The following is a 12,521-nucleotide window of genomic DNA, read 5'->3' as shown; positions in this document are numbered from 1 at the left end:
TTGGCTGTAATGCCTGTATATTCTCTTTTGCTTCCAGTGATAGTAAAAATGATTATTAACATGTACAGCACCATGGAATCAGTGGTGCTCTAAAAATAAATAATAATATTCTACCCTTATACCGATCATATCAGATTGTGTTAAAGGGTTAAAAAAGTGCTGGTAATAGAAATATTCCCATGTAAATGTAGCGTAAGAATTTGACATCAGTATTCTAGGGTATATCTGAGAATTTGTAAAAATAAAATGTGCCTAAGCAATAACAGGCACGTAGTTGCTACGTGCTTGCCTGTTGTGCCCGACACTGTTCTTCGCTGGCACAGAGCTGTCACAGACCGCTCCTGCTGGCGATTCAGCTGCTTCTGCTGACATCACATCCACAGAGAGGTGGCTTCTTTTTCTATCATCTCTGTTGACAGGACAGGACTGCCAACATCATGCTGATTGACAGTCAGCACCCTGCAGCATAACTTTGGAAGTCACGCCCCGATGATATAGTAGTTGGCAAAAGAAGACGCCGCTTTATCGACGTGATGTCAGAAAAAGCAGCTGAATCACCGCCGGGAGCGGTCTGTGACCGCTCAGTGTTGGCAAAGACTGTTGCCAGGCATAACAGGCAGGCACATTTTTTTCAGATATTCCATTTAAAGAACTGGATAACCCGCTTTTACATAGTTTCCATCACTGCACTGCCTTTTCACATACTAATAGAACATACCTTCACTCCAGAATCATAATCTCAAGACTCCCTCTATCTAACAGTGCTAATTCCCTGCTGCTACCACAGACACAGCAGGTGGAATGAGAGCTGTCAACACCTAACAGTGGCTTCATCAACCCCTTGCATGCCACAGTCAATAAAGACAGTGGCATTTAAGTAGTTTGACATAGGGAGATCGTTCCCTCCATCACTCTGTCAGCTTCACGCAACGTGACCCCGGGGAGCCAATGAATGCCATGATAACCCGGAGACCTAACACTGGCCTCTGAGTCTGTCGTAGTTGAAAGACAGAAGCATGATCTATTAGGCTTCCTTTCAGGATAACACTAATTGCAATGCATTACGTAGGTAGCCAGGCTAAGTATTGCATGCTGAAATATCCTTATAGGACTAATAAATATTGTGGAAAAAAATGTTATGTGTTTAATAAAATGTAAAAAAAAATCAAATTTTTACAATTAAAAAATAGTTTAATCTAAAAGAAATGTCCAAAAACAAGAAACATATCTGGTTTCACAAAACCCATGCTGACCAGTACAATAAAACTATATACCGGTAATTATATTTTCCCACATTGGGGACACCACAAAATAGAAAAAAACTACTCCAGAATTGCCTTTTGTTAATCCCATCTGGCATAAAATGAAAAAAAAAAAAGATAAAAAAATCATATGGATTCCAATGGTACCAATTACAACTACAGATTGTTACACAAAATAAGTCTTCATAGGGCTCTGTGTTAGGAAATAAAATAATTATGGCTTTCAGAATGATTTTCTTTTTAAAGTTATTTTCCTGTATACAAGTAGTAAAGCAAAAATAAAAATGTTACAAATTGGATATCATTGTAATCATATTGGCCCATACTATACAACCGAAGGCTTCTTTATCTTGCACAATGAATGCAAACAGACATTGCCAGACTGCACTGATCATCACTACCAAATAAATGGAAAAAAAAGTAATCTAAAAGTCAAATCTATGCAAATATGGGGCCAGTGAAAACTACAGCTTTGTCCTACAATAAGTTCCCCCACAACTTTGTCAAAAGTAGGAAAAATAAAATAATAAATTAAATACATTTGATATTGTCAAAATCAAATCAACCTGCAGAAAAAATAGCATGTCAATTATACTGGATGGTAAACGGTGTTGAAAAAAAAGTTAATAATCCAGACTTAGTTTTTTATTCATTCCACCTCCTAGAATGCAATGATGAAAAAATGTGAAATGGTGTGTGGACATTAAGGCCAGATTAGGCCTGGTCCTTAAAGGGTTAAGCATGATATTGTCATTGTAGCCAGCTAGGAAAGCTTAGAATAAATGTGTCTGTTCTGTGGTCCTGGATGAACGCTCAGTACATTAGTGGCACCTTGCTATTACACAGTGTGCATGTGCTGCCACCTGCTGGAGGAGTGTTGTGCTACTCTCACTGACCATTTGTCCCCTGTAGTTACCGCACATGCCGCACATCAGTGAATGCCTGATGAAGAGAAGCTTGAAGCCCACTGACCTGAGGGATATGACGATTGGCCAGTTACAGGTCATTGTGAATGATCTTCACTCTCAGATTGAAAGTAAGTATTTGGGGTCATATCTAAGCTGAAACTGTGAGGTGCCTCTTGTCCCCGGTTATTGTGAAGTGCAGCTGTGGAGAGCTTTATGTGGCTGTAGCAATCTCAGATTCATCTCCTTTTGTGCTGATGTTATGTTATGCCTATATAAATGGCTATATAATATAAAATTATTAACATATTTCTTATTTTGTTGTGGAACACTGGTGAGGCCCTGCTAGATATTGTCAGTGTGGAGACAGACCAGATTAGGGTTCCCAATGGTGCCTTTTTTTAAAAGTGTTATTTCAGTAATACTAGTTTTATGACATATGGAGGTTGCCCACTACGTTGGATATCCTTTTTTTTAAATGAAGACATTCCCCTTGTAAGATAATATACAGTATACATATAATCATGTCCCCCACAAGTGTCCATTCCAGTTATGTCCACACTGGGTCTGACAGGACTCATGTGGCGTTGTTTTGTCACGTGAGCACTGCAGCCAATCGTCCCTTGGAAGAATGTCAGACAAGCGGAAGAAGGGAGAGCACTGCAGTCCAATAGCAGCCGGTTATTAGCATAGTTTTGCTCTTATTTTATGTCACCTGGTCACTTTGTAACTCACATAAGGTAGCCACTGCCGACTAGTGAATCCTTGCATTGAGCGCACCCACTCTGACAAGATTCTCCAGTGCTGGCACGTGACTGCGAGTATGCAATTTGTGAATATGCGGTTACATGCCGACTAGACGTGTGAGAACTCACTCAGTGCAAGTGTATTGAGTGAGGCCAGACACGACTAGTCAGAATGTGGCCGAAAGTATGCAAATCGCATACTTACAGTCACATGACTGCCCGCTCCTGGCGGCCGCACCAGAGAAGTCTCACAGCGCGTAGAATTCATAACTCTGCAGTCACCTACAATGGCTGCAGACTTATACCCGAAGGCCAGGCAACCCCTTTAAGCCATTTCTAATATGTCTTAACACATTACTTGCCAAATTAGGAATTTTTTTTTTTTTAATGACAGATTTTTAATGATTTGGGTCCTAATGAATCAGAAACATAATTTGCAAAATTTTTACAAGTACGGATTTTTTAGAAAAGGGCGTCCCAATATTCAATTAAAAATGACAATGACATGATTTCCTATTTTGAAAACATTCATTTTACAAACACAACACGAAAAATTGGACCTAATTATAAAAATTATAAAATCATAGCTGCTAGAAGCTAATGATTAGGCGTCCCAAAAAAAGGACATTGGTAGATAATGGGTTAATAATTGTGCCTTGATCAATCTGTGTACAACATATAAAATATGAGCGCTATTCTTTCAGGCTTGAATGAAGAATTAGTCCAGCTTCTCCTTATCCGTGATGAATTGCACATGGAACAAGATGCAATGCTTGTAGATATTGAAGACTTGACAAGGTAAGAGGAATATTTCATACATGGTCTCATACTAAGAAATGTATAGAAGGCGTAGGGCTTCACTTTCTCTGGTAGGCATTAGGCCTTAGGTAGTGTTCACACAGGCAATGCAGTTTTGGTTCAAACACATGCAGTTTTTATTGCCTTCCATAGGTTGCACAGCACCAACACAACAAAATCATAAACATAGGTGCCTAGCTTTGTCAGGCACTAACTAAAGTGTATATGCCCTGGCTACTCATGCATGGCTGAGCTAGCCCCAGGCCGGTCAAACAAAACTGCAGCCTTTTCTCAAAGAAATTCTTGCTTGTTCTCTCTTCAACTTCAAAACACATCCAGTCTGCTCTGCCTCCCCAGCAGACTGAATTAGATGAACACCTAGCCTGTTTATATGCAGAGCTAGCCAGGTATACTAATCTAAGCCTGCAGAGCTAAGATTTAACCTTAGCCTACCTGGCACTGCTACAAAGGGCTGCTCTGTCAGTAAATTATGTGACGGTTGGTTACTTTGGGTCATATGTGGGATATTTGGATAGGAAACAGGACCACACATGGTGAAAACGGGATTCATCTAGGCTTATCTCTCTGTGCAATGTGAATATTTGTGAATAGACTGTGAATTTGTGGTCATAAATTCATTTTATGTTCTTTTTTTATTTTAACTCGAGGCAAAATAGACATTCATGTGATTGAATGTAAAACTTAACCTTACCCTAGAGAGCAGAGAAGAGTAAGGACTATGCAATTCTCTAAAGGCTGACCAACTCAATGACAAAATGATCATCTAGCTGGTAAAAAAATTGTAACTTTAGTTCTGCATCCCAGGGTGCAAGCAGGTCAGGGACACAACGAAGACACATAAAAACACAGAGGTCAGGGACACAACGAAGACACATAATAAAAGCACAGAGGTTAGGGACACTAGGAAGACACATAATAAAAACGCAGAGGTCAGGGACACAACGAAGACACATAATAAAAGCACAGAGGATAGGGACACTACGAAGACACATAATAAAAACGCAGAGGTCAGGGACACAACGAAGACACATAAAAACGCAGATGTCAGGGACACAACGAAGACACATAATAAAAACGCAGAGGTCAGGGACACAACGAAGACACATAAAAACGCAGAGGTCTTGCTTAAAGGCCATGTGTCAATTGAAAACAACCTATGGGTTTTTTGTTAAATGTATTTTTTTTAAAAAACAGTTTTTCCTTTCCATATCTCTATCTATAAAAAATTAGACAAACCATCACAATTTGAATTACAAATTAGAGGATCAGAAAGAATCGCATACAATTAGAGTGAACTCTTGGAAGCCGTTTCCCCCAAATGGCATCAAAACATATTGTGCAATAGAACAGAAATAGAAAGTCCAACAGTAGTTCTAAATGATGCAAAGTTAAGATGACTCCATCCCCACACTCATATTACAGTTCTTATAAAACCACAATACTAAATAAGACACGACATACACAGGGAAGGGAAGAAGAAACCTATTCAAAAACCAACATGCTCATAACTGTTGTTTTGGGCCCTGAAATAGTCCCAGGGAGCCCAGACGGTCTCAAATCTGTCCAAACTTGCATTCAATAATGCTGTCATGTGCTCCATCCTGCAGATGTCGGCTATTCTATCCAAAACCTTCTGATCGGGGGGGGGGAGGGAGTCTGTCTCTTATGAAGAGCAATCAAACATCTAGCTGTCGTCAACAGATGTAACAGCAGTCTGGTCGAATTCCTCCCCATCCCTCTAGTGGAAACATTTAGTAGGTATATAGCAGGGTCCAGCTCAACCTCCACATAGAGAACCTACACAGTTTGATTTGCCCCAAAATTATTGTGGCATACCAGTATTTACTTGGACAAACCCTTCTTAAATGCTGTGTTCCCATTTAATATAAAAAACATAGTACTCACCTCCTACTCCCGTAGTGTCCCAGCGATGTTGCCCCAAGGTCTCCTAGTGCTCGTGTGACATGGTTATGCCATGAGCGCTGCAGCCTAAGAGCAGACGATTATTGACTCCAGCGATTTTAATAGACTTGACACAGATTTTTTGTCTGTCAGCCAAGTTTCTCATGTCATGCTTTCTTTACTTTACTGCTATGTAATATGAGAGCAGCATGATGTAGAGGCAGAGACACTGATTCCCATGATGTGTCACTTACTAGGTTGCTTGTTATAGTTTCAACAAAATTAGTGTTTTATCAGCTGGAGGTTATCACTAGTGGTCTAGATGTCTCCTGCACTGTGTAACCCTGTCCCGACAACTGAACGGCAGCTTTCTGCCTATGCATAGAGTATACAGAAAGCATCTTCTCAGTGTTTGTTGGCGGGGTTATAAAGAGCTCAGTATTCAGAGTACTGCTAGATATGCAGCAGATAAAACAGTGATTGTATTAAAATGACTGCAAGCAGTATAGTGAGTGACACATCACTGGGTTCAGGCTCTCTGCCCCTACATTATGCTGCTCTCAGATAATACAGTTATATGAAAAAGTTTGGGCACCCCTATTAATCTTAAGCTTAATGTTTTCTAAAAATTGGGTTTTTTTGCAACAGCTATTTCAGTTTCATATATCTAATAACTGTTGGACACAGTAATGTTTCTGCCTTGAAATGAGGTTTATTGTACTAACAGAAAATGTGCAATCTGCATTCAAACAAAATTTGACAGGTGCATAAGTATGGGTACCTCACCAGAAAAGTGACATTAATATTTAGTAGATCCTCCTTTTGCAAAAATAACAGCCTCTAGTCGCTTCCTGTAGCTTTTAATGAGTTCCTGGATCCTGGATGAAGGTATTTTTGACTATTCCTCTTTACAAAACAATTCCAGTTCAGTTAAGTTTGATGGTCGCCGAGCATGGACAGCCCTCTTCAAATGATCCCACAGATGTTCAATGATATTCAGGTTTGGGGACTGGGATGGCCATTCCAGAACAGTGTAATTGTTCCTCTGCATGAATGCCTGAGTAGATTTGGAGCGATGTTTTGGATCATTGTCTTGCTGAAAGATCCATCACCTGCGTAACTTCAACTTTGTCACTGAATCATGAACATTATTGTCAAGAATCTGCTGATACTGAGAGGAATCCATGCGTCCCTCAACTTTAACAAGATTCCCGGTGCCGGCATTGGCCTCACAGCCCCAAAGCATGATGGAACCTCCACCAAATTTTACTGTGGGTAGCAAGTGTTTTTCTTGGAATGCTGTGGTTTTTTTGCCGCCATGCATAACACCTTTTTTTATGACCAAACAACTCAATTTTGGTTTCATTAGTCCACAGGACCTTCTTCCAGAAAGAAATTGGCTTCTCCAAATGTGCTTTTGCATACCTCAGCCGACTCTGTTTGTGGCGTGCTTGCAGAAACGACTTCTTTCGCATCACTCTCCCATACAGCTTCTCCTTGTGCAAAGTGCATTGTATAGTTGACCGATGCACAGTGACACCATCTGCAGCAAGTTGATGCTGCAGCTCTCTGGAGGTGGTCTGAGGATTGTCCTTGACTGATCTCACCATTCTTCTTCTCTGCCTTTCTGATGTTTTTCTTGGCCTGCCACTTCTGGCCTTAATAAGAACTGTACCTGTGTTCTTCCATTTCCTTACTATGTTCCTCACAGTGGAAATTGACAGGTTAAATCTCTGAGACAGCTTTTTGTATCCTTCCCCTGAACAACTATGTTGAATAATCTTTGTTTTCAGATCATTTGACAGTTGTTTTAAGGAGCCCATGATGCCACTCTTCAGAGGAGATTCAAACAGGAGAACAACTTGCAAGTGGCCACTTTAAGTAGCTTTTCTCATGATTGCATACACCTGGCTAGGAAGTTCAAAGCTCAATGAGGTTACAAAACCAAAAAAAGTGCTTTAGTAAGTCAGTAAAAAGTAGGTAGCAGTATTTAAAACAAGAAAGTGATAAGGGTGCCCATACTAATGCACCTGTCAAATTTTGTTTGAATGCAGATTGCACATTTTCTGTTAGTACAATAAACCTCATTTCAAGGCAGAAACATTACTGTGTCCAACAGTTATTAGATATATGAAACTGAAATAGCTGTTGCAAAAAAAAAAATTTTTTAAAACATTAAGCTTAAGATTAATAGGAGTGCCCAAACTTTTTCATATAACAGTATAGGAAAAACCTGGTGACAGATTATTTTTCATTATACATATACAGAGACGACACTGTACATACTGGTATGTTTTCTGGACTGAATGTGCCATACGTACACATGTGACTACTTCCGAGTGACTACATATTGGGACAATTGGGCTAATCATCTTAAAGGGAACCTATCATGTGAAAAACACTGTTAACCTGCAGATATGGGATCTGCAGGTTAATAGCGTTTAGACCTCCGCTGCTGGGAGGACAGAACTTTTTCTCTGTAGCGTTTGGGTTTCAGTCACAGGGGCGGATACGGCGCGGGCTCAAGCATTGATCGGTGTGTAGTGAGTGGCGGCTGTAACCATGCCCCCGGCATTGACTGACAACAGCTCAGCATTAGGGCCGGTCATGGTGCGGTGAGCCACCATGCTGCCCGGTCTTAGAGCCTGTTGTGTGAAACAGCTGAAATAGAAACGTGAAGGGTCCCCATACCACTAATGTCACACTCAGATCCAGAAAGCTGAGATAGGCTGGGGTCGCACTTGTGAGTGCAATGCGAGAAACTCGCAAGTGTGACCCCGGCAATATGGGGAGATTTTTTTCACGTGCCCTTATCTTGGAGGGTCAGTGCTTTACTTTCTCCCCTTCATTTAGAACAGTGTTCCCTCCGGTCCTCAAGAGCCACCAACAGGTCATGTTTTCAGGATTTCCTTAGTATTACACAGGTGATAATTGCATCACCTGGACAGGCAAGCATTCAATCACCTGTACAATACTAAGGAAATCCTGAAAACATGACCTGTTGGTGGCTCTTGAGGACCGGAGTTGGGAAATGTCACCGGAGATGATAACACAGTCTCTGAAAGATGGCCAGTGGCAACCATATAAGACCACATGCACACGCTCAGTATTTGGTGAGTTTTTTACATCAGTATTTTTAAGTCAAAACCAGGAGTGGGTGATAAATCCAGAAGTGGTGATGTGTTTCTATTATATTTTCCCTCTGATTGTTCCAACCCTGGTTTTGGCTTATAAATACTGATGTAAAATACTGACGAAATACTGAATGTGTTCACGTGGCCTTAGGGTTGGAGAGGACTAGAGAAAATATTAGGGCTGCAGCTACCAGTGCCCCATTTAGCCCAAGTAAACTTGTCGGTGGGTGGGGGATTTTTTATCATAAATCCATTTAAAAGGAACATTCCAAATTTGTGAGGCGTATGTACAGCTAATTTACATGCATTGTTGAATATCTTTGCCAATACTCTGCTTTATTTGTTAGTTACTGTTGGTGTTTGGTTCTCCACTCAGAGAAATGCTAAATTCACAGTTCTGCTCAATTCCTGAGCGGCATAGAAGCCGCAGCGCTAAATAACGCTGCAAATATCATTGTGAAGTAGGTGCTGGGGAGCCGAATATTTCACCCTTGGCACTGATTTGCATTGCACAGATTGACAGCCAGCTACCCACGGCCTCACTGCAAGGAGCCTGCTGTCGATCAGCAGGACTTCAGTAGTGACGCCTTATTATCAGAGCAGAACAGAAGAGAAGGTGCTGCTTTGGTGACGTAGGGTCACCGGAAGCATGAGGATCACCGCCTGAGCTGGCAGAGATCATGACTGGGAAGAATCAGCAGGTAGCTAGCAACTACCTGCCGATAAGTTAGTAGCCAATCGGGAAAAAATATCCCCGGTAGCCCCCTTTAAGTGTGAATTAACTGATCTTGTTCATGAAGTTAACACTGTTTTCTTTCTTTTTTTCTCCTTTTCCACAGACATGCTGAAAGTCAGCAGAAGCACATGGCAGAGAAAATGCCAACAAAATAAAGCAAAAAGCCATTGAACCTTAGGAACAAGCTAAACTTTTATTTTGCTTTTGTGGTTGTCAAAATGCTGATGCTCAAGATGATACACAAGAAAAATCAGTGTTAGTCTTTGATGTCCGAAGCTTTATGTCCAGTGATTTGGCCTCTGCTTCCTAATTTATTTTAACTTTTTACTCGTGCCACTTAATACCCGGCATTTTATTAAGAATCTATATATGTACAGTACTTATGCCATTACAGACTGTGGATAAAGAGACAGAGAATAGTTACAAATTGTATTTATTTTTTTCATTTGCAAATCGTTTAATTTGATCAGTATTTTACCTATAACTACCTTTTCTTCACTGTAGTTCTCAGACACAAATGTTATTGACGGTGCTAAACAAGTCAACAACTACACGCCTGCCTCATCGTAAAATTGTAGCTTTCTGTATCTTGTATAATTCAGTCACTTGTCAACATTTTGTGAATGTTGATTATCTGACTTCCATTTTTAGATGTGCGTATTATTCAACTGGATTAAAAGGAAAGGTCACATTCAAAGGTTTTATGTATAAATATGTAAAATAAACTTTAAACATTTGTTTTGTATGTTACTGTCTTTTGTCTGGCATGATCTGTGGGTGTCTGAGCTGCCCTCCGATATCAGACAGCGACGGGCTTGTATTTATAACGTTGAACCGAAGAATCTAATTCTCCATGTTAACTTCATATTATTATTTCCACTTTTTCATGGTCCATGTTTTTTCACTTCCATATATGTAGTACATATAATGTATATATGCATTTGTAAATATATCTTTTGTGTGTACAGCATGCCAACCCAACAATAGAATTTTGGGAAGAGCTCCCACCAATGAAAACACAAGACAATGACCCTGTAGGGAATGTGAAACATAGGTTCTTCCCTCTCAGCCTAAAGGCCCCAATACAAATTATAGTCCAACGACCATCTAATGTGCAGTACATGGGCCCTCCCAGCTATAATGCAACAGACAATGTCACGGGTTAATAAGCCGCTGCCAGAGAAATCTGGCAGGGGCTTACTTTTTTCCCAATAAAGAACACTGTAAGAGCATTCATGTGAATGTAAGAAGGAGCATACTGCCCAAAGTGGCAGATCACATGGCCACTATGGGGCCCGTGAGTCAGGGGTCCTGGTGCCTTTCGGCCTTGGGTCACTCCCCCTGCCAGTCATCACAATTTCAGCAGTATCCACATCCTTAAGATGCGAATACCATTGAAAAGAATGTAGATTAGGAATCCAAGGGTTCCCTGATCGACAACTCAACCTGTGCCATTGGGCGCAATGACGTCAGTAATTATCAGTAATTATGGGGACCATCATATTGAGTTTAGCGGTGTGGGGACCCTCACACTGAGTAGAGGATTGTGGCATCATCATTCTGAGTGAGGGGTCATCATACTAGATAAAGGACATGATATTAAGTGGGGGCTGTAGGAGACACCATACTGAACAAGCTATTATTTTGAGTGGGAGGTTATGGGGGGACATACATCATGCTGAGTGGGAGGCTGTGGGTAAACCCCCATGCTGAGTGGTGGGTGTGGACTGTGCTGACATCATACTTTACTAGAGGCACTGTTGAATCATAATATATATGTGGGTTGAAATAGTAATGAGGTGGGATTTACTGTGGAAATACCATACTGAGTGTGTGAATGGGGTCATTTTTAGGCATATCATACACTATAAAGCCATGATGGGATATTGTGGGAGAGAAGAGTAGGGGTATTCTATAGGGACATAATCACTGTGTATGTGCCACAATACATGTCCTTATTCCTGGAGAGATATGACTGACGAATATATAGACTCAGTTGAGGTACTTTCCCCACAGCATGATCAGTAGTTGGCCCAGTACATTTGATTCACTATGTACACACAAAAGTAACATCTGATCATTCTTCCAACGAACTACTACATTTAAGTCCATATATATTTGGACAGAGACAACATTTTTCTAATTTTGGTTATAGACATTACCACAATGAATTTTAAACAAAACAATTCAGATGCAGTTGAAGTTCAGATTTTCAGCTTTCATTTGAGGGTATCCACATTAAAATTGTATGAAGGGTTTCATCTGATGATGAGACTCAGGTTCCACTTTCAGGTGCGTACTGTGCTGTCGAGACTACCCAGGAGAAGCAGTCGTTTGAAGAGGGTAGTGTTGGTTGATGATGTCCTTGACCCATCATGGCGTGAGGTACAGGAAGGTGGTGGGAGCAGCTCTGAGGAAGAGATTCCCTGAACGGCCAGAACCTCTGGCACTGTTGTACAGACACACAGTGTCATTCCACCCACAGCACCACGTTCCCTGTCATCCTCTCACTCCCAGGCCAGTCTACAGCCATCGGTAGCACAGGCATGGGAGAAAAGGCGCCCATACACGGCAAACCACCCCCGAGCACAGGCTCTGAATGCTTGCATTGCAAAACTACTGTCCCTTGAAATGCTGTCATTCAGGCTGGTGAAGACTGACACCTTCCGTAACTTGATGGCATTGGCAGTCCCACAATACAACATGCCCAGCCGCTTTTATTTCAACAGGCAAGCCATCCCTGCCCTGCAAAAGCATGTGGAGTGAAAAATTAAACATGCGCTACTAAACGCCGTCAGTAGCAAGGTCCACCTCACCACTGATGGGTGGACCAGTAACCATGGACAGGGACGATATCTTTCCCTCACTGCCCATTGGGTAAATGTTGTGGAGCCGGGTACAGATCTTGAGAGTGGAGCTGTACGTGTTCTGCCAAGTCCAAGGATTGCAGGAATCCAGTCTGTACACATTGACTCCTCATACTCCAGTTCCTCTGAAATAGCGCTGCAGGAGAAGTC

The 12,521-nt window shown here is 41.3% G+C and overlaps 1 protein-coding gene across 8 annotated transcripts in view; it reads left to right on the top strand.

Moving 5' to 3' along the window:
* Positions 1–10,241, top strand: part of SCHIP1 (schwannomin interacting protein 1) — an 867,777-nt gene extending 857,536 nt beyond the window's left edge. For all 8 annotated transcript variants that reach the window (XM_077290656.1, XM_077290658.1, XM_077290657.1 and 5 more), the window contains 3 exons: positions 2,175–2,298; positions 3,618–3,711; positions 9,608–10,241. In XM_077290656.1, coding sequence (XP_077146771.1) covers positions 2,175–2,298; positions 3,618–3,711; positions 9,608–9,659 — 270 coding nt within the window. In that variant the 3' untranslated portion in view covers positions 9,660–10,241. The remainder of the gene's footprint in view (positions 1–2,174; positions 2,299–3,617; positions 3,712–9,607) is intronic.
* The last annotated feature ends 2,280 nt before the right edge of the window (positions 10,242–12,521 follow it).

Source organism: Ranitomeya variabilis, chromosome 2 (genome assembly GCF_051348905.1).
Source record: "Ranitomeya variabilis isolate aRanVar5 chromosome 2, aRanVar5.hap1, whole genome shotgun sequence".
Taxonomy (NCBI): domain Eukaryota; kingdom Metazoa; phylum Chordata; class Amphibia; order Anura; family Dendrobatidae; genus Ranitomeya; species Ranitomeya variabilis.
The sequence above is the reverse complement of the archived record's forward strand: the minus strand, read 5'-3'. Positions and strand labels throughout refer to the sequence as shown.